At 57.3% G+C, this 20432-nt stretch overlaps 2 protein-coding genes across 14 annotated transcripts; both read right to left on the minus strand.

The window, feature by feature from the left end:
* Window positions 1-45: 45 nt before the first annotated feature.
* SPAG7 (sperm associated antigen 7) lies at window positions 46-4404 on the minus strand. The gene is made up of 7 exons (XM_059046814.2): window positions 4272-4404; window positions 1732-1799; window positions 1403-1491; window positions 1178-1262; window positions 838-927; window positions 582-738; window positions 46-462 (listed from the first exon to the last, which is right to left on the minus strand). The coding sequence occupies exons 1-7, from the start codon at window positions 4354-4356 to the stop codon at window positions 353-355; spliced, it is 684 nt and encodes a 227-aa protein (XP_058902797.1). The 5' UTR covers window positions 4357-4404; the 3' UTR covers window positions 46-352.
* A 140-nt stretch (window positions 4405-4544) lies between these two features.
* Window positions 4545-20361, minus strand: CAMTA2 (calmodulin binding transcription activator 2). 13 transcript variants are annotated; one of them, XM_067021182.1, is made up of 23 exons: window positions 20121-20361; window positions 18740-18834; window positions 18413-18516; window positions 17966-18033; window positions 17748-17883; window positions 17077-17148; window positions 16662-16815; window positions 16180-16314; window positions 14691-15631; window positions 13823-13949; window positions 12000-12134; window positions 10264-10379; window positions 9452-9636; window positions 9084-9162; window positions 8720-8942; window positions 8236-8537; window positions 6954-7150; window positions 6516-6699; window positions 6238-6309; window positions 6104-6124; window positions 5746-5933; window positions 5495-5569; window positions 4545-5395 (listed from the first exon to the last, which is right to left on the minus strand). In XM_067021182.1, the coding sequence occupies exons 2-23, from the start codon at window positions 18768-18770 to the stop codon at window positions 5332-5334; spliced, it is 3609 nt and encodes a 1202-aa protein (XP_066877283.1). In that variant the 5' UTR covers window positions 18771-18834; window positions 20121-20361; the 3' UTR covers window positions 4545-5331. The 13 variants fall into 13 exon arrangements, with proteins under 13 accessions (XP_066877283.1, XP_066877282.1, XP_066877287.1 ...); XM_067021181.1 differs by having other exon boundaries at window positions 17077-17163; window positions 20121-20207; XM_067021186.1 differs by having other exon boundaries at window positions 16662-16726; window positions 20121-20190.
* Window positions 20362-20432: the final 71 nt, after the last annotated feature.

Here is a 20432-nt window from a genome sequence, read left to right on the forward strand (position 1 = left end):
TTCTGCTCCAGGACCCACCTTTCTCTGTTCAAACAAACCAGGATATTGGGTCAAACAGTGTTTATTGAATGTAAAGTAACCCCAGCCCCATGGGGAAGAAAATTCCAGGGAGAACAGAGAATAATACAGATTAAATACCCACCTGTACATTCATTCACTCACTCACACACACACACACACACACACACACACACACATCCAAGCTCCAACAGTGACAAATCAAACACCTGCTTCCCCCAGCCTGAGTGACAGCTGTTAGGAGGTGCTTCAGAGGTGGGGCTCCAGGATGGGTTCTAATAGCAGCAGCCTCGTCCCTCCCTGCCCTCTGCCCTGCCCCAGGGAGCTGGGGTGTCTAGGAGGTAGGTGGCAACTCTTCCCCACTCTGCCGCAGACGCTTCTTGGCCCGGATCTCATTCATGGCCTCTTCAATGGAGCGTGTGTCCCTCTTGTTGGCCACAGGCACTGGGGGCAGACGGGAGGGTGGGAGGGCCTAGGAGCCCTGTGCCTCAGCCTCCCTCCCCTCCCCCCATCCTGTGCTCCTCTCCCCTCCCCTGCCCTCCCAGCCCCCACTGTGGCCTCACCACAGCCGTAGGTCTTGTTGGCCTGAAGCATGTGGGCCGCATCCTTGGCTGCCCCCTTCCCAATGAGGTGGCTGTACTTGTCCTTGTAGTCGCTGGCAGGGCTCACCACCACAGGTCCCTGCTGGGCTGCCTCCTCCTCCTGCCGCTGGGCCAGCTCCTAGGGGTGCCAAGGTGAGGCACCAGAGCTCAGGGCCTGACCCCAACCCCGCCCAGGCGAGGGGCTGCAGGGCCCCAGGGACTGCCAGGCATAACTCACCTTCAGCCTCCGTTTCTCCTCAGCCTTCTGGGGGTCCCACTCCTCGCCACGACGGTAGGAGTCCAGCTCTTCATCTGAGGGTGCAAACTCCTGGGAAAGAAGGAGATGATGGGGTCAAGGTTCCACATACATGTTTTATCTCACTCCTCTCCCCCAGCGTGGGGCACAGACTGAAAAGGAGAGAGGAGACAGCGGGGAACTCAGGCCTTTTACCTTTTTTTTTTGGCAGTGCGGCGCGGCACGCAGGATCTTAGTTCCCCGACCGGGGTCGAACCCGTGCCCCCTGCAGTGGAAGCTCAGAGTCCCAACCACTGGACCATCAGGGAGGTCCCCCTTTTACCTTTTTGAAGATCATGACATAACGACATTCGTCGTCTTCCCCAAAGGAGAAGGATGTCAGGCCAGCCACTTCCACCACATCGTGTCTGGGAATGGGGAGCGAAGGGGAAAGACTATGTAGAGCCACGAGGGGGCCCAGCGCCCTCCTCTGGAGGGCTCTTCCGTCTGGCCCTTTTATGCCTCTTTGGCTACCCATTTCTTGCCTCCCCAGCCCAGAGACACTCACAGTATGCTCCTCTCTATCTTGTTCATCGGCTGAAACTTTTTCTTGATCTGCCCACTGTCTTGGATGAAATCTGAGACCTCTTTCTCCATCTTGGTAAAGGGAAAAGGGAAGAATGTATGAGATGATGGCCCCATCCCAATATCCCTCTCCCCCGCCGCCGGGCCAACAGGCCTTGGCCTCCCCACGCCTTTCCCAGCCGCCGTGCCACTGGCTTCTGGGTTTCACCTCTCTCGAGACAGTTTCCAAACAAACTGACTCTTCAACCTCCCAATTCTAACTTATTGGAAGTCCTTTCTGAGGCTGCCTTTGATCTCTCCATTTGTTCTCACCCGTTTACGAAACTCCACTTTCTGCTGTTTCTCTTGCTCTTGTAGTTTCTTCAGGCGGGCTGCCTGCTCTGGGGGGAAGAAATGGCAGCATGAGGCCAGGGATGGAGGCATGGGTGGGGAGAGTTTGTAAGGCTTCAGAAGGGATCTCATGTCCACTGGGAGGGTGTCAGGCTAGGAAGGTAGGATTACTGTTTATTTGCCAAGCATTTATTGATAGTTCCTCTATACCTGGCACTGTGCTAGGACCTGGAATACAAAGAGGATTAAGACATAGCTTTGGCCTTTAGGAGCTCACAGTTTAGTGGGAGTAACAAAGATTAGAATCATGCCCAACCCCATTTCCCAACCCACCGGGGAAACCAACTAACAAACATTTATTTAATGCCTGCGACATACCAAGAACTATAAAGCACTTGGGGAGGTAACGAGAACAAACCGAGCCCTGGCCTCAAGGAGCTTATCATCTCATTGTCTGCATAGAGAAGAGGAAATTATTTAAGTTCCTATATTGTGTAACACCCCCACTTTTTACTTCTACAGCCAAGATGAAGCTGAAATGGCCAGTCTGACACTCTTCTCCTTTGGGAGTGTAGGTGTCTGAGGTAAGCTGTAAAGGGAACTCCCTACCCTTGGGTCTCACTGTCCCCTCTTCTCTCTTCCGCCATTTCAAATTCTTTATATCTTTAAGGCCCACTTCTTCCACAGGATTGGAATTCCTTCAGCTGCACTGAACCTCTTCCCATTTTCTTAATTACTTCATGTCTTTGCACATGTTGTTCCTACTGCTTGAAATGCTCTTCCTCCTCTTGCAAACTTTGAGATCCACCATGAGTCAGAGTTACTCACTTCTTCCTCTGGGGCCCAAGCACATTCGGTTTAGACACCCACTGCAGCATGTGCTGAGAGATAAGAGTGTAACTTTTGTCCTCCCTACCCCACTATGAGCTCCTAGAAGCTACAAACCCTGTTCATCTCCTATCCAGTTACTGTCTGTGGCCCCAGGGCCCCGACAGCTCAGGAGCTCTCCTCTCTCCCACCTCAAAGGCTCTGACCATCAGCACACCCCATATTGGTCACCGACTGTTCTCGAACTGGCTTATGAGTCATCTCTGTGCATCTGAGGAGGTGGCGTAAGATTATGGTTAAGAACATAGCCTTAAAAGTCACACATGGGTTTGAAACCCCACCACTTAGTAACAGTGTAACGGCAGGCAACTGACTAAAACTCTGAACTTCAGCTTCCGAGTCTGTCAACGGCCGCTGGTGAACCCACCTAGTCAGTCATGGTGTTAAATAACTCCAGTTCCCAGGTCCCATTATGCTCCCTCCTTCCTCAGAGCTTTCAAATCTCTGCCTGGAGCACTGTGCTCCCCTCTCACTTACTGACTTACCTATTCTTCACATCTCAGCTCACTGCAGACTAGGTTAGGACCCCTAGGTAGCCCCTCTCGTAAGTTATTTTTCTTTCAGAGCACTTATAGAGTTGGTTATTAAACTCCTGTGTGATCGCTTCATCAATGCGCATTTCATCGATGCTCCAGACTGTGGGCTCCTTGAGGGTACCCTGGCCCCTAGCAACCATTCAGTAAATATGGATGTTAGTTCGATATTAAGCAGCACTTGAGCGCTTTGAAGGCACCCAGGCTGCCCTGGCCTTCCTCGGACGGGTAGGGAGCCGGTGTCCTCCCCAAGGTAGTCAGTCATTCTGTCAGACTCATTCACACTCCTTAAAGACAGCAAGAGAGGCCTGCACCGCCCGGCGGGCCGCGCCCTAAGCTTGCAGCCCAACTTGAGCCGCCTGCTGGGAAGTTACTCGGAGAACACAGGCGGGGAGACCATGGCCAATCGGACCGGGCAGGGGCATTCTCATCCCTCCAATCAACATTCACGACCCGCCCGGGGAGCTCGGGAATTTAAGGGTACAGATGAGATAAAGGTTGGAGGGCGGCCCCAAGTAGGAGGGGCATAAGAGCGCCCAAAGGACCCCGCAACCAGTTAGAGGTGCTGGGGGTAGGGTGGGCTAGAGGAAGGTCGAACAAAACTTAATAGGTAGACCTTTAAGTTGAGGTGGCCAATAGGGGAGAAAGGACTGCGGATGGGCGTGTCCTGGATCCAATCGGAAGGGGACGAGGCGCAGGGACTCGAGCGCCGGGAGGTGGGCGGGGCCGAGCGGTCGAACTCACCACCCCCTCCGATCCGAAGGCGGGCCGAGGAATACCAAGGGGTTGGGTGGGGTTGAAGGCAGCCTACCAATCAGAGCACGCTACCGGCGGACAGACGGGCGCATCGGCGAATTGAAAACAAGGACTGCGGAAGGCCAGGGTAGAAAGAGCCAGGGGCCTGGCGCTGGGCTTCAGGTAGCCAATCATCGTCCGCTAAGAACAGCGGGCGGGTCGGCACCCCTTTTAGGGATTCAGGGGGTCTCTGAAGGGGCCCGTGAGGGGTCTTTCAAGGTTGAGAAGGCAGGGTCGTCCAAAGGGGTCGGAGTGCGGTCCTGAGAACCGGGCGAAGAAAGCCGGTTGTGAATTTGGGATCCTCACCTCGGGCCTTGCGCCGAGTCTCCTGGTCACCGAGGCTAGGTGGCTTCTCCATGGAGCTCAGGATGGAGCCCAGTAGGTCCGCCATCTTGGGAGTGACTGAGAGGGGGGCGGCGCGTCTTAAAGGGAAGGGCAAAATGCCTTTAAGGCCGGAAACACGTCGGAGGCGGAAAACCACGCACCCGCCCCGGCGCGGCTTAGATCCCTGCCCAGCGCGCCCGCAGCCTCCCGCCGGCCGAGGCCCCGCCCCCCCGCAGACAGAGGCCGGAGGCTGGCTGGTGCAGCGATGTTTAATGGCAATTCGTAGAAACCAAGCCCATGCACAAGTAGAAAGTGCTCGTGGAGCCGGCAGGAGGCCCCCGCCGCGCCTGGAGCCACAAGCCCGGCCGTGCAGCCCTCCCTGCGGCGCCTTAAATAGATTCTTCACTATACTCTGTATGTTACATTATGTACAATCCCCCCCCCCTCGGGGACGGGGCGGGACTCCGTAACGCGTTCCTATATACACCCCCCTTTGGCCCGGAGGTTGGTGGCCAGAGTCGGTCGGGGTGACTGGGGAAGACAGGGCCAGAAAGGGAGGAAACAGACGCAGACATGCGGAGTCGGGGTGGGGGCACGGTCAGCCCTGAAACACGAGGGGCGTGCGCGTAGCGAAGGCAGAGGTGGGATCGAGGCGGATACATTCAGAGACGCGTCGAACAAATAAATAAGGCAAGTCAGGAAGGGGCCGAGGTGGGTACAGGCACAGGGAGGGAGCTGTGGAGAAGGGGCAGGCAGGGCTCCGGAGGTCACAGCTGAAGATGCAGGTATGTGGGGCGTGGGTCTTCTGGAGCCAGGGACTAAAAGGGGGGGGGCACGACCCGGAGGGAAGAGGAGAAGGAGCCGGGGGGTGGGAAAGAGAGTTCAGCACTTCGGAGGGGGAGGGGGTGGAGACCGAGGACGGGCTCCAAGAGAAGTGACGGGAAAGCTGCCGACAGGGGGCTCCCCCTCCCCCCAGAGAGCCCTGTCCCTGTTAAGACTGCAAGAAGCGGCCCCCAGGGTGATGAGAAAGGCAGTGGAGAGGTCAGGTGGCCAGTCCGGGCTGGGGAAGCCCTTCCAGCTCCTGGTTCTGCTTCAGTTCCCTCATCCTGCGGAGAAACAAGGAAGGAGTCAGAAGAGACCCGCAGATCGGGGAGGTGGGGTAGGGGAGGTGGCAGGCCCAAATCCAGTGAGGGAAAGGGCAGCACCTGTGCCGGCAGCGCCGCAGGAATCTCATGATCTTCCGGGCTGCCTGGTCCTGCTTCTTGGTGAGAAAGGAGCCTCTGGTGGAAGAAAGAAAAGATGAGACCTCACAAGACACTCAGGCATCCCCTGCCCTCCGCCCCTTAGGGAGCCTGGCAAGGAAAGGCAGGGGGGCAGGCTGATGAGTCGGGAGTCCACGGACTGTGGGCATGGACACAGTGGGTGGGCAGAGAGAGCCGGAGGGCTAGCGCCGTACTTGTTGCGGGCAGGCAGGGTGCCCGTGGGCCGGTGGGGAGGCCCAGGCCGGCGGCGGTAGGAACGGTAGTGCTGCTGGATGAGCACCGCCGCCCGGCGGCTCTGCTGAAACCGCTTCTGTTCATAGTAGCTTCGGAACTTGCTCTGGATCAGGATGGCCGCCTGGGTCATCTTCTTATAGAGTGCAAACTGCAGGAGTGGGGAGGAGGGGCAGGGGCTGAAATGGACAGAGACCCAAACCCCTGAGGGTCACCCCCAAGTTCAGCTGATGCAAGTCTATTTCTCTAATCCACACGCTCATGGAAAGGCTGAATCATCACAGACAACCCAACCTCACACCCAGGTCTCACGCCTAATACCTTAAGTGCAATCCAGGTCAGCTTGTGGAGAGAGAAGGGGAGTTAGGGCCCCGGCAGCATTCTGGATGCTCTGGGCTGGAATGGGGGTGTGGGTGTGGGTTGGTGGGTATGCTTTCAAGAGAGGACAGTCTCACCTGCTTGTACTTCCGGTAACAGCGCTGGATCACAGCTGCTGCTACCTCCTGCTGCTCCTTCAGCCGCCGGCCCTAAGGGTAGAGAAGGAGGTCTCAGCACTTAACTGCCCACCTAACGGACATCTGACCTGCCCTTCCGACTTGCCTGGGGTCCCCTGACCCATCACCCCATCCCAGGCCTGTGTGGATGACTGTTGTCCCTCCCAAAGTCCTGGGAACCGGTAATCTCCCCACTCAAGATTGTGTAATTCACCCCATGAAACGCCCAGCCCCCTGACCTTGTACTTCCGGAAGGCCGTCTGGATGACTCGGGCTGCCTCGTACAGTTCCCGCTGCTCGTGATCCGATAGGGTCAGCAGGGCAAAATCACTCTCCATCTTGCCACTGGCGGACGCAGAGAGAAACTCTGCCCAGGAAGGTGCTGGAGGCATAGCCAGGCGACCCCGCTCAAAGGGCAGTTCGCTGCGGGGACAGGGAGAAGGGAGGCCATGGGGCATCTGCAGTCCCTCTTCTCCCACCTGGAGACTGCTGTGAAGGCACAGCCCCAGCAACAGAGCCTGTAGAGTGACTTCAGAACTCAGCAGCCAGTGCCAATCCCCTTTTCAAAGGCCCTGGGGCCTGAGCCAAGATGGAGCTCTGGCCATGAGCAAGCTTCCTCCCTCCCTTCCTCCCATGTTCCTCTGAAGGATCTGGAGGCTTTGTCCTGAGCTGGTCACCTGGGAGGGGCTGAGCTGGGGAAATGGTCCACATTCTCCAGGTAGCTGGCCAACCAGGACATAGTCTCGCTGAGCCCCACGGCCCCTGTCCGCTCCCGCATTGGGGCTCCGGCCTCAGGCAGCCCGACAAAGTCCTCCCGTTTAATCCGCTCTGGTGTGGCTTCAATGATCTGCTTGGCCAGTGAGATCATGTCCACCTGGATGGAGGAGAAGCTGGGTGAGCCTCGAGGAGCCCCGACTGCCAGCTGTTCTGGCCTGTTCTAGCCAAGGCCGTAGCGTCAGTCCACTTCCTATCTTGTTCCTCCTCTCAGCACCAGACGATGAGGCCTCAGGGACGACCGTCCCTGCTAACCCTTTCTCCGCCAGTGTTCCAGATTCATTTATACTTCTTGGGGTCCCACTCAGGAGTACAGCCCTCTGTGTTGAGGCATGGAAAACATAGGCTAGGAAGGACATATACCACATGGGGATTCAGGAGCTGGGCAAATGAAGGGCTTACCCTTCCAGGCTGACTGCCCACTGTCCCACCCGGCCTGCCCCGTGCCAGCTCCCACAGTCCTGGCCATGCCCGCCACACCGTCCCACTCTCCAAGAATCAGCTCAGAGCCTGCCAATCACACGACACCCTATTGAATGGCTCCAGCCTTGCCTTTGCTCCAGGCCTGAGGCCTGTGGCACTTCCTGCTGGCCACACGTAAAGCAGCCTACCTTGTGGAACTGTCTACATTTTTTGTACTCCAGTGCTACCCAGTAATCCATTAGCCTCTCTAAAGCAGATATGTCCCTAGTCCTAGCGGAGGAGTATGCTGCTGCACTTGAAGATTCGCTCTCTCGTGTGTTCCTTCATTCCACAAGACTCTCTTAGCTCTTAACCCTGTGCAAGCCTCCCCACCCCCACCCCCTGCCCCCTTGCCCCAGGTCATTGCCAGATGTTTCCATCTTGCCAACCTCTCTGCTCCTCACTCCTCCCAACTTCCTGCCATTGCTCTCGTTCCCTAAGAACCTTGTCCCTTCGTGGATCAACAAGTAACCCCTACAACCCAGCTCTAACTGAAGATATTCCCCAGAATTTTTAACCTCCGATGCCTCATGACTTCTGAGTCACAAGCTCTGACAGGAGCTAAGAGGAGGATAAACTTGCCTGTCCCTAAATGAGGGTAAATGGCCCCTTCTTCCCAAACTGCAGCCAGACTCTGATTCTGTTTCATGGAATGGTCGGCATCACCCCATCCCCTCCCCACTCTACTTCCAGCCCTCGTAATTCCATCAGCATAAATGGTACCGGAATCACATCCACAGCTGGTAGGCTGTCAGTTTCCTCTGGAGCAGCCCCACCATCTGGGGCCCGTGGGAGAGGAGGCGGTGAGGGTGGGGGCCCTTTTGGGTTGGTGGCTTCATAGTCCATGAGGAGTAGGGGGGCCTCTGGGGCACCAGAGGAGAGCTGGCCTGGGACCATCTCCATTGTAATCTCAGAGGTTGGCAGAGGAGCAGGGGGAGGACTCCCATCCGGTGCACTTGAATAGGCTGATGTGACGGAGAAAGTGCCATCCGATAGCTCCGAAGGTGAGGAGACGCTGCTCAGACCTGCGAGGTGAGGGAAGGGGGTGAGGGCAGAAGGTGCCACCTGCCCCCTTGCTGCTCTCAACCTCCCTGGCCTTGCTGCTCTTACCTCCCACTCCCCGCTGCCTCCTCTTGCACTCTGTCTCCCACCCTCTGGCTTTCCCCTGGCCTGTCCTCCCACCCACGGTCCCCTCTTAAACCCTCACCAGTGTCTGGGCTGGAGGAGGGTGGCGACAGGGCAAGCGGGGGCTCAGCTGAAGCGTCCTGTCTCTGCAGTTCCTCAAGGCAGCGGGCGAGGCGCACGTGACCCCGGGAATGAGCCACGGACAGGGGCAGGCGGCCCAGAGAGTCGGGAATGCTCAGTGCCTGTCTGTTCCAACGGAAAAGGAGCACGGCAGCCTCCAGGTGGCCCAGGGCACAAGCCCACATCTGAGGAGAAGAGGGTGGAGGTGGAGGTGAGGCCTGGGGCCCGTCCTCACTCCTTCCCTGTATCCCTCAGAGGATATTCCCTCTGAAGAACCATTCCCGTTCCTCATGGCCCATGTGCACTCAGGAACCCAGCATCCTCACCAGAGGAGTGCAAGAGAAATGGTCCACGTTGAGTGGGTCAACCTCTTGCTCTAAGTCCAAGCTTCCGGTCTCCACACTCCTGGAGGATTTGGGAAAGGGACAGCAGGGTCCCGTTAGGGAGAAAGGGCGCCCAGTAGAAACTTCAGAATCGAAGCGACTGGGAAGCACTAAGGTCAGTGGGATAAGCAGTCAAAGAGATTAATGAATATAAGGAGGTCAAGAGGTCAGCGTTGTCAGTCACTCCCCCAAGTGCAAACCCTCTTCCAGCCCCTCTTCCTTTCCACAGTGACCCCAGCTCCCATGGCAGGGCTCCAGTTCCTTCTCAGTCCCTGGGCACCCCCGCCCTGCACCCACTGGCCCCGGCTCACCGCCACTGGCTCAGCGTCTCGATGAGGCGGGCGTAGCCCTGGGCAGCGGCCAGGTGCAGCAGGCTCATGCCCCGGAAGGGGCTTCCATGGGCCAGACGTTCAGGACCCCTCCAGATGGAACGTGGGATCATGCTCTCTACCAAGACTACCACCCGTGCCTCGAACCCGGGCCCCTGGCCTTCATCCTGTGGTGCACACACCCTTAGGTAGAGACCTGAGCATCCCCAGCCTGGGATGGCCTTAGCCGCCCCACGCCTGTCCTCTCAGCTTCCAGTTCTGCCCTCTCCCCACACGTCCCAGTCTAGGTTCCCACCACTCGGATCTCTGATGGCCCATCAGTCCTCCCAGTTCAAGTTCCTGGGTGTCCCCCACCCCCAACAGGCAGCTTCCTCCAGGTGCCAGACCTCACACCCACTTGCTCATGTTGTGCCTTCACTTTGGCTCAGATCAGTGCCATATCCACAGATGACTTCTCCCCCTCAGAACGCAGAGTCCTCTCCCAGCCTTCTTCCCTCTGAGACCTGGGACCCCCAGAGCCCTGAGCCCCAGCTCCCTGGATCCCCTCCCCCACCCTCTCCCTCACCTCCACCCTCCTTCAGGCCAGAAATAGTCTGAAGCCTGTCATGCCAAGAGGGTGCCCAGAATAGCCACTCTTGCCGCGGGGCGGGGGTGGGAGCAGGATGACGTCAGGGAGCAGGGAGGAGGACTGGCTGGGGACCGGAGAGCGAGGGGAGTCACACACTAGAGCCTATTTCTACAGGAAGACCCTCCCCCTTGCTCCCTACCGTCGAGTGCCCTCCTCATGGAGGTACCTGAATTGGAGGGGCATCAGGACCCTGGTAGGGGGCCTGCCCAGCTGCTGCAATCTCTGCCATCCGCTTCTCCATCTGCTCCAGTCGCTCCAGGATGGACATCCGGAACTGGTTGTCTGAGAGGGAGTGGACATGGGGGGCTCAGTGGGCAGAGTCTAGGGGATGCCCTGGACACCCAAACTGGACACTGTTCCAGAGTCTGGGTGGTGAAGACACAATCATATCCTTTCCTCCTCTCCAAGCAATGGCCCTTCACCCACCCACCTTCTGAATACAGCCCCCCAGGACCAGTCCTCAAACTAGGGGTCTTCATACTAGCCATCGACCTAGGACCTGAATCCAGAACCAAGACTGTATCCTTCAAGACCACACAGACAGTAGGACTCCCCACAGGGAATCCAGCCCTAGCTGCCACAGATCCCGCCCCCCCGCCTTCCCCCCTACACATGCTCCCAGCCTCACACACACGCTCCCAGCCTTCTTCCAGGTGACGGTTCAGTCCCTTCTTGCCCCAGACACTACCTCTGTAGTGGGCTGGGGCTCAAGGACTCCAGGGTCCCTCCTCTCTGTTAACCACTGCCCCAAAGAGCTCAGAGACTGTGATTTGGAAAGCACCACCCCCTCCTCCTGGCCCCCCGCAGCTGTCCACAAAGAGGATGGCGGGGAGGGGAGGTGACAGAGATGGATGGCCATGTCCATTCCTCCCCCCCCCCGCCCCATGCACAAATGCACACGTGCACATGTACACATCCCAAGCTATATCTGTTCCCTCCTGAGATCACACAAGGACAAGGAGGGGAGGCAGGAGGGGATCAGAGCCACGGGGAAACAGAGAAACCGGTGCAGGCTGGGGATGTTCTGAGATGCCAGGGCAGAAGGGCGTGAAGGTAGAGAGGGGACAGTGGGGAGGAGGTGGAGAGGGATGAGCAGAGACTCAGGTGTGACAGGAGAGTGTGGAAGGGATCAACGAGGAGAGGAGAGAAAGGGCAAAGGAGAGCTGGGGGACGTATCAAACAGGCGATAAGGAAGAGGGGAAGTTAAGACAAGGGTCCAAGGAGAAATGGAAAGAAGAGGGAGGCAGGAGACCCCCAGGAGAGACGGTAAAGCACAGATTAGATGGGGGCAGGAGGAGACGGAGACAAGCAAACCTTGAGAAAGAAGCAGATGCAGAATCAATTTTGAAAGCCACAGGAGGGATAACCAGTAAAAGGGACAAACACAGTTCTCGATTTCAACAAATACACAGGCGTACACACACACACGTGTGTGTGTATGTGCACCTCTGTATAAGAAAATATATTAAAGGTGGTGATATTACTGAGCAATGTTATAGCCAATTTTCATTTTCTACTTTGTGCTTTTCTGTAATTTCAAAATGTCCTATAATAAATGCCTATCTTTATAATTAGAGGAAAAAAGGATAAGAAAGTTTAAATACGTGTTTAGGTACATATATACACTCATGTGCATCCCATGTATGTTGCTCTACACCCTGTCGCCGCCCCTCCACCCTGTGAGACGCAGAGGACGGGGCGAGCGCTGGGACGAAGCTGTGGCTCCGAGAGTTACAGGGAAGAGGAGGCGAAGGAAGTCTGCTGCCTCGTTCAGAGATGACCAGTGAAGCAGGAGCCGGGAAGAGCGGTAGAGCAGGCGCAAGGCAGTGGCTGCCTGAGTCCTGAGGGGTCTAGGAACATGACATGCTCAAAGGTTGTGGGGTCAGAGGGCTAGGTACTCACCGTCCAGTGACAACCAGTCAAGCTGAGTACTAGGCAGTGACAGGAATCGGCGGGCTCGATACTCAAAGAGCACAGAAGCAGAAAGGGGTCCCTCCCGCCCTGCCACCTGCAAAGACACCAGCCCAACCTCATGGGCTGGAGAGGGCAAGGATCAGCGAGGGGGCTCTCTTTCCTGGGCTCTTTCTCTGACCCCCTGTGTCAGGGTCACAGGGGATCATTTCACATCTACCTCCCCTACTCCCTCTGCTGTGGGCCCCAGAGGCTCCTGGCTTCAGTGGCATTGGCACGAACTGGGGAGGGATTCCCTTCATTTGAGAACTTAATACCTACTATAGGCCAGAGACCCCTTGGGTTCTAGACCCTGTACTTTATGATGTTGTTGTTCAGCACCAAGGTATAGAAGCAGAGGATCGAGAAACACCAATACTTATAAACAATTTGATGATGGTGAAATCTCTTGATTCCCCAAGATCAAGGTCCAGAGGTCATAACCTTGTTACTAAGATGCGGGAAGGAATTAGCTGCTCACCAACAGGGTCTAATAAAAGCACTTTCCCAGGGTCTCAATGTCTATAGCCTTGAGAATGAAACCACCAGGCCCTGGCCCCAAGACCAGAAGCTGAGACTCCCAATTCCTAGCTTCTCTGGTCTCAGCCCCTCTCCTGAAATCCACCATTTGAACAGGGCTGTTGAGACTGGGGGAGGACACACTCATAGACAGCAAAGCTGTCAACCTGTCACTCTAGTGGTCCTTAGGGTCCCACAGCAACATTGCTGAGTGCCGGGTAAGGGGCAAAGTTGGTGGCAAAAGGGCAGAGATGAGCCTTGGCAATGACATCTAGACCGGGGCTGTCCAAAAGAACTTTTCCCCAGTGATAGAAACATTCTGCATCTGCACTGTCCAATAGGGTAGCACTAGCACATGTGGCCACTGAGCACCCAAAATGTGGTTAGTGTGATGGAAGAAGTGAATTTTAGGGCTTCCCCGGTGGCGCAGTGGTTAAGAATCTACCTACCAATGCAAGGGGCACAGGTTCGAGCCGTGGCCCAGGAAGGGCATCCCACACGCCACGGAGCAACTAAGCCCGTGTGCCACAACTACTGAGCCTGAGCTCTAGAGCCCGCAAGCCACAACTACCAAGCCCATGTGCCACAACTACTGAAGCCTGCACGCCTAGAGCCCGTGCTCGGCAACAAGGGAAGGCCATGACAATGAGAAGCCCGCGCACCGCGACGAAGAGCAGCCCCCTCTCGCCGAAACCAGAGAAAAGCCTGCGCACAGCAACGAAGACCCAACACGGCCAAAGGTAAAAAAAAAAAGTTAATTAATTAAAAAAAAAAGAGGAGTGAATTTTAAATTTTATTTAATTTTAATTCATTTCAATAGGCACATGTGGCTAATGGCCACCATATTGGACAGCACAGGTCTACAAGCCAATGTCCTTCAGTCCCAAGACTGGTTGGAACAGACCAACATCTCTCCCTTCTCATTCTCCCAAGAACTCCCTAGATTGGAGCCAGAGGGCCTGGACAGACATTAGAGACTCCTTGGGTCAAATGCCTGACCTTACAGGAGGGGAGGCCAAGGACCTAAAAAAGGAACAGACTTACCCAAGGTCACCAGTCAGCTAAGAAGTAGAATTCTTAGACCAGAACTCGACCTTCTGACACCTAAGCTCAGAGTCACGTGCCTGCTGGCGGGCCACAGGGCTCAGCCCCAGGACTGGATGAGGCCCTTCCACTCTCAGGAACAACCCAGTGCTTCCTGGAAGTCCTCACTGTCCTATCTCAGTCCCTTCCCCTACCATTCCCAGTCCCCGTACCGGGACAGTAGCAGCGTAAGACACCAGGCTGGACCAGTGAGGCTGGCACTGCGATGTGATCGAAGACACAGGAGTAATGCTCGGCGGCCTCTGTCCAAGGTCCTGTGATGAGCACCTTGACCCCACCCTGCAGACGGAAGTCAGAGCGCAGTGTGACTGGAGCTCTCTCTGTTGATTATCCCTTCACTCTCACTCCCTCACTCATTCATTCAGACCCCAAGATAGTATCCACTGTCCTCTGTACACCCCTGGGTCTGGCGTGCAGGACTGGACAGGACCCAGTGGAGTGAACTCCACCCACTGGCCCTTCTCCCCACACTCCTGTCCTCTACCTGAATCTGCCAGAAATGGGGAACTCTTTGCCTCCCCCAAGGCTACCAACCCATTTGCAGATAGCTGTCACTGGAAGGAAGTCCTTTTCTCAGGCCCCCCCTGGACCCCCACTGTAGCTCCTGCTTTCCCTCCCTGGAGCAGCAAAAAGCAGAACTTCTCCACTGCTGAACAGTCTTTCAGCTCCCCAGAGTCCGCAGTCACAGCCCAGTTGTATTTTCTCTTCTCCAGGCTGAGCTGTCCCACCAGTCCCTCCCCAGCCCCAACCCACCCCACCCCACCCCACCTCACGAAACAGCCACCAAGGAATGAAGTCCCCTGGGGCACTTGAGGGACTCACACAATCACAATTCACAGGTAGAAGGAGGAGGGAGGGAGAAAGGGTTAGTCAGAGGGCCCACGAAAACAGGAAACAGCTACACTCTACGAAAAATAGAGGTTGGGAAGAGAACTAAGCAGCCGTGGGAACTGAGGGAAACTAGGTCACAGACCACGGGTAAGAGGGATGCGGGAGGGAGGAGAGAGGCCTGAGACTCACCTCAGGGTAGGACCACTCCGGGGAGAAGTCTGTGATGGTGCTCAGAGCAGGAGAGAGCTGGGGGGCTGGGGCAGGGCCACTCGGAGCTTCGTCACTGATGAGTTCTCCCATGAGGTCAGGGAATGATGAAAGGCCGAAGGGCTCCAGTTCACTCGCCCCAGCAGCTCCTCCAAACAAGGTCTCCCCTCTTCCTACTCTGCCCGATGGCTCCAAGGGGGCAGGTGAGGGTGCGGGCGAAGGAGGGGGTGAAGGTACAGGGGGGGCAGCCCCCTGGGCCTTGAGCTCCTCCCCACTGCCATCATCCTGAATGAAGAAGCAGTTTCCTCTTCTCCCGCCTGCTCCGGGCTGTGGAGGGGGACCCCGAGCAGCTGCCTGGGGCTCCAGGGCAGCCGCGGGCTCTAGGGCAGGACAGGGGGTACGGGCGGCCTCTGTCTCAGGGAAGTCTGGGCTTACCCCCTGCCCTCCTCCATATGTCTGGCCCCTCTGTGGGCTGTTGAGAAAACGATCCGGGTCAAAGGCAGGGCTGGGAGGAGCTGGCGGGGCAGAGGGCTCAGAGCCTACGACTACAGCCAAGCTCATGGAAGGCCTAGGATCGGCCTGGGAAGCCAAGTGCCTGGTGGGCGTCAAGCCCCCAGTTCGCTGCTCCAGTCCTGTCAGGAGGAGGATAGCGGTGCCTCCTGTCGAAGAACCCCCTCGGGAGGTGGGAGGGCTAGGTCTGATCTCTAGGGGTTCCGCAAAGCCGGAGGAAGAGGAGGAAGAGGAAGAAGAAGATGGGGAGGTATGTGCCTTGGGGAGCTCTGGGGGAAGTGGGGCTACCAGTGGAGGGGGTTCGGGGGGGTGGGGATGGGGGACAGAGGTCAGGGTTAAAGCTCGGGGCTCCACTTTGGGAGAGATGATGCGGTGTTTCGTGCTGCTGCATTTGTGGGTAAGGCTCCCAGAACCTGCAGTGGAAGGGGTGGTGGGGAGAGAAGGGATACAACACATCTTTCTCCAGCCTTCCCTTACTGGAAAGCTTTCATGCATTTCCTGAGATGTCACTAAATACCAGAGGTGTCATGCTGATTATGGCCACTGGGAGGCGGCAGAAATATTTCTCCTCCCCCTCCCTCCCCCTGGAGGAGCACTTCAGGAGAGGATTGAGGGCTTGGGGGAATAGCTGAGAGAAATAGGTAAAGGCATAGAAAAAGGACAAAAGAACAGAACCAAGTGGGTAACAACTAAGAATAAAGCTAAGCCTGTGTGTCACGGGTAGTGCTAGGGTGGCCAGGAGCTGCTATATGAAGAAAGCAAATAGAGAGCCTGGGCTGCCAGGAATCAAGTAAAAGGAACTAGGCAGTGTGCAGATGGGAAGGCCTCTGCTCATCTGGCCCATCTTTCTGGAACATGCAAAAGACATGCAAATAAGCATGCAAATCCCAGCTATCCCCCTGGTGTGAGTAAGGGCAGCACACTAGGAGAGAGGGGGGTTCCAAGGTCAGGGGTCACTAACCAAGGCCCCCACTGCAGAGACAGGCATGAGTTCGGGGTGCAGGCTTGGTTGGGTGGGTGTCCAGGATCTGCTGCACCAGCTGCTCTACAGAGAACTCCTCTGTCCCGTTCCCACAGCTCCACTTGATGCCATGAACTAGGGGAGAGTTGGGGGGACGTGCTGTGGGACCCCCACAAAATAGTCACCAGGGAACCCTGATGGCTCTTCCAAGCACCTGAGGTGCTCTAAGACTTCTGGCCAGGTGAACAGAGGCCAGCAGCCTCAAGATGGCTCCGACCTGTAGCTCACAGCTGCCCTCCGTATTCCAACACCTTAGATCACACCAGGGACCCTGGTACCCACCCACCCACCCAGGAAAGACCCCTCCTGGCTTGGGGGGAAATGGTCACCCCACAGACTCCTGAGTATAGAACCCTGGCCCCTTTGGGAGCTCCCTATGTCCACTCTCCCCATTGAGAGCTGTCCTAGCCCTGCTGCCTTACACATGGGCTTCAGCTGTCCCAACAGCTCCTCCCGGGACCACTTGAGCCACTCTCGACGGTCGCTGCTGATGGAACAAAAGATGGGGCTGCAGCCTTTTCCACAATCCTCCAGGGCTGGGACGTTCAGGTAGTGCACAAGGACGATGTCAGGGTTCTGAGAGCACAAGGGTACATGCAGAGTGCTATGGGGTCCTGCCGCCCAGGGGTTCAGCCTCCTAGTCCTCACTTTCTTCCCAGGCACCCCCAACCTCACCCCCCCAAGTTCTGGCTCTCTCCATCCCCAAACCCCTTTCTCTTCTTCCCAGTCTCCTTTTCCCGCTCAGAACCTAGTCATCCTTCCACTTCATTCTTGCAGGCCCCCACCTCCCTCAAAGAGCCAGGTAGACTCTGTCTCCCTGAGCTCTTCCATCCTCACCTGGAGCAGCCAGTAGCAGCGCCGATGGAATGTAGGGACGATGGAAGAGTGAACGTAGCAGCCATAGAGACACTGCCAGGAGACAGGCTGGGGTGGGGGGAGGGCTAGTCTGCTCCCCAACTCTTCCTCTGTTCAGTCCCTTTGCAGGAATCCCAATCTTTCCACCAGTTCCTCTTTCACCCTCACCCACCCCCACCTATTCCCCACATCTTTCAAATCCCAGCACCCAAAGTCACCCCGGGACGGAGAGGAGGGAACAGTGGGGCCAGGGCCTTATAACAAGGACCAGATTTGCCATATGGGACTATCCAAAAATCAGAGAGCATGGCAACAACACATCCAAGATGAGGAGCAATGACTTGAGGGAAGAGAAACCTGTGCTTAGAGGGTCAGTACTCAGACCCCTGCGGGAAATGCAAGAGAAGGAAGGGGACTGGGCATCTGTGTCCTCCAGAGGAAGGTGTGGCCTAAGTCCTGGAGAACTGGGTCATGGAGGGAAATGGGAAGCAGAGAGTGGGCTAAGCAACCACCTAGCGGATCCAAAGTGAGTGAGAAGGGAAGAGTGACTGGGAGGGTGGTAGACAGAGAATGTCACCAAGCCCTGGCAGGGCTGGAACCCAGCTAGTGGGGAGAAGGAGGGCCAGGGCAGGTGAGCCGGAGGCCTCGCTTACCTCCATGCCCTGGACCTTCAGCTTCATGTGGTCCTCTCGGGTGGTCTTGCCATCCTTCCGCTTCTTCCAGAGGTAACCATCCTTCCGGTATTTCACCTTCTTGCGGTTGTAGAGGATAATAGAGCCATTCTGAGGCCTGAGGAGGTAAGGATTGGCCTCGAGTTCTGTGTACAGAACCCAGGATCCCTGCCACTCCCCACCTTCACAAAATTTCTCACCTTGTCTTGGGCGCACAGGATAGCCACTCATCATGCTTCTCGAAGGTGATCAAGTAGGATGCAATCTCCTGCAGGAGAAGAGGCACTCAGGTGGGTGTCCCCTTTCCAAAGTCTCAGGCTGCTCTCTTGGTCTTTCTCATCTATACCTCGGGGATAACAACAGCGTCTGCTCTACAGCGTCCTTGGAGGACTGAATGAGATAACGCAGGACAAGTACTGAGCACAGTGCTTGGTTTGTAGGAAATACTTTGTAAGTGGTCGATAGTATCTTTACACAGGTGGATATGCCAAGGAGAAGCAAGCTACTACAAGATGCAGGGCTTTATACCTCTCTTATGATCTTCAAAGAGCCTTGAGAATGTCGACAGGCACAGCAAGACCCCCATTCACACTCCTCCAGCCCACCAGGCCCTGCTACACCCTAATCCCCCAGGCTCCCTAGAAAACCTCATTTGTATTCCACCGTAGCCGCTCTGGAGGCAGCAGTGCACAGCGAGGAAGACACTCCAGCAGCTTCTTGGGTAGAAAGATCTTCAGGTGGTGGCTGTTCTCTAGAGGGGATGAGAAGGGAGGACTTAGGGTGCTGCTCCTGATATCCCTGTGATAACCCAGGGGAAAAGGGCCAAATCCAGAGCATGGGGCGGGGTGGAGCGGGGCAGGAGGGTGGGATGAAATGGTGACAAGGAGAGCAGGGACCCAAGAATTAGAAGGTCACCACCACTTGGGGAGAAAAAACGGCTGTGCCCAAACTGCGAACCTGGAGTGTGAACTCACCAGCAACCTCCGTGGTGTCCTTGGTATTCATGGTGAGGGCTCCAGGGGGCAAGGTCACCCCCGGCCTGAGGGGCCGGGGGGAGGGGGAGTCTGTGCTGGGAAGGGAGAGAACAAGGTCATGATAGAAGCCTCCTCACTATCCAGGATGAGGAGGATGAGGTGGGAGACCAGGTACAGAACTGGGTCGTGATATCTAAGAAAGATGAGGAAGCGAGAGGAAGGGACTGGACCATGATGTCAGAGTACAGCCAGGGAATGGAGGAGAGGGAAAACCCAGACATGGTGCCAGGAACCAACACGAGTGGGAGACACAACAGAACAGAGTAATCAGGAAGAGATGGGCAGGGTGGGGGAGGGGAGAAGGCCGGCGGGGCTGGCGTTGGGCTCTTTCGAGTCTGAGGCTATGGTGAGGTCAGGTCCTGGGGCTGGGACTCAGAGCATCCGGTTCTTGGAGGATGCTTTGGCAAATGAGAGCCTGGATGCTGCGGGGAGGGCAGGAGATCTAAGTCCGGGTGGAGAGCTAGGCCTTAGAAGACACACCCTGAGTTACTTCTCTATTTGATTCTTTCGAAGGTGAAAGGCAGATCTGACAACTGATCTTAACCTACACCCTTCCCTCCAGATTGGCCAGGGCCTGGTAGAATCTGGGCTAGACACCAGGACCCAGCTACCCACCCTCAGGACAACCCATCCTCCATCCTGAGGCTGACCGCCCTGTGCACCCTGCCGCACCTCTCTCTCCAGAGCCTCTGCCTCCCTCGGCCTCCAGACCTACTCTACTCCATCTACCACTCTGGCTCCAGCCTGAGCCCCCACCCTCCTGGGGGAACAGATGGAGGCTGGAGGATGCTCTCAGCGCGGGCTCCACCAGGTGTCCGGGGATGGGGAGGGAGAAGAGGCCCGTCCGAGCTCGGCTGCGAGCACTGGAGCCTGGGTTGGGGTAAGGACTCCGCCCTAGGGCGCAGGTGCGCAGTCCGGGATGGGGAGCCGGCCAGGGTGCGAAGCGGGCCCGGGGGCGACACCCCCCACGGCGGGGCGGTGGTCCTCGGAGACGCTCCGAGGTGGGAGGGTCCCGCCTCCCTCCCGCATGGAGGGATGTCCTGCAGGAGATACGGAGCAAAGTCCGCGGACGCGTGGCGGGCAAGGGGCAGTGCTGGTGCCGGGGTGCGGGGGTCCCCGGAACGGTCCTGCCCGGCAGGTCCGCCGTGGGGCCCTGCGCCGAGCTGCGCCCCCTGGCGCGGGGAAGGAGGACGGAAGCGGGGAGTGGGGGCGAACCGGGAGAGGGCCGGTGGTCCCCGGCGCGGCGCGCAACGTCCGGGCCGGTGGAGCTGCGCCCCCTGGCGCGGGGGCGGAGAGGCGGGCGAGAGGCCCCGGCTCTTACCTCCCGGGGTCCCGCGGGTGACGGCGGCAGCGGCCATTCTACCCCACACCGACCCCCCCCAGCGCCGGCTGACAGCGGCGTCCGACGTCACTGCGCACGGGGCGGGGCCTCCCAATTAAGGGGATGGGGGTCGGAACGGGAACCTGGGGTCAGCACACGTAGGGCTCTGGGTGGGGCGCTGGCTGAAGGGACTCGGCTTCCAGGGCCCCGAGCCAGGCGGAGGGACGGACTGCCGGGAAGTCCCGGAAGGGGCAGCAGCTCTGAGGGCCAGGATGCGGGGTCCCGGAGGCGGAAGCTGGGTCGATTGACGTG

Source organism: Kogia breviceps, chromosome 19 (assembly GCF_026419965.1).
Source record: "Kogia breviceps isolate mKogBre1 chromosome 19, mKogBre1 haplotype 1, whole genome shotgun sequence".
NCBI classification, from domain to species: Eukaryota; Metazoa; Chordata; class Mammalia; order Artiodactyla; family Physeteridae; genus Kogia; species Kogia breviceps.

What these genes read in the sequence shown, in the direction of transcription:
- SPAG7 (XM_059046814.2), bottom strand. Translation starts at nt 4,356, where the DNA reads ATGGCGGACCTACTGGGCTCCATCCTGAGCTCCATGGAGAAGCCACCT. An exon ending in ATGTCATGATCTTCAAAAAG is followed by an intron (nt 928 to 1,177) that starts GTAAAAGGGGGA and finishes CTTCTTTCCCAG; the next exon opens with GAGTTTGCACCCTCAGATGA. An exon ending in AGGAGAAACGGAGGCTGAAG is followed by an intron (nt 739 to 837) that starts GTGAGTTATGCC and finishes TGGCACCCCTAG; the next exon opens with GAGCTGGCCCAGCGGCAGGA.
- CAMTA2 (XM_067021181.1), bottom strand. Translation starts at nt 18,770, where the DNA reads ATGAATACCAAGGACACCACGGAGGTTGCTG. An exon ending in ATTTCTCTTGCACTCCTCTG is followed by an intron (nt 8,943 to 9,083) that starts GTGAGGATGCTG and finishes TCTTCTCCTCAG; the next exon opens with ATGTGGGCTTGTGCCCTGGG. An exon ending in CAGCTGTGGATGTGATTCCG is followed by an intron (nt 7,151 to 8,235) that starts GTACCATTTATG and finishes TCCTCCATCCAG; the next exon opens with GTGGACATGATCTCACTGGC.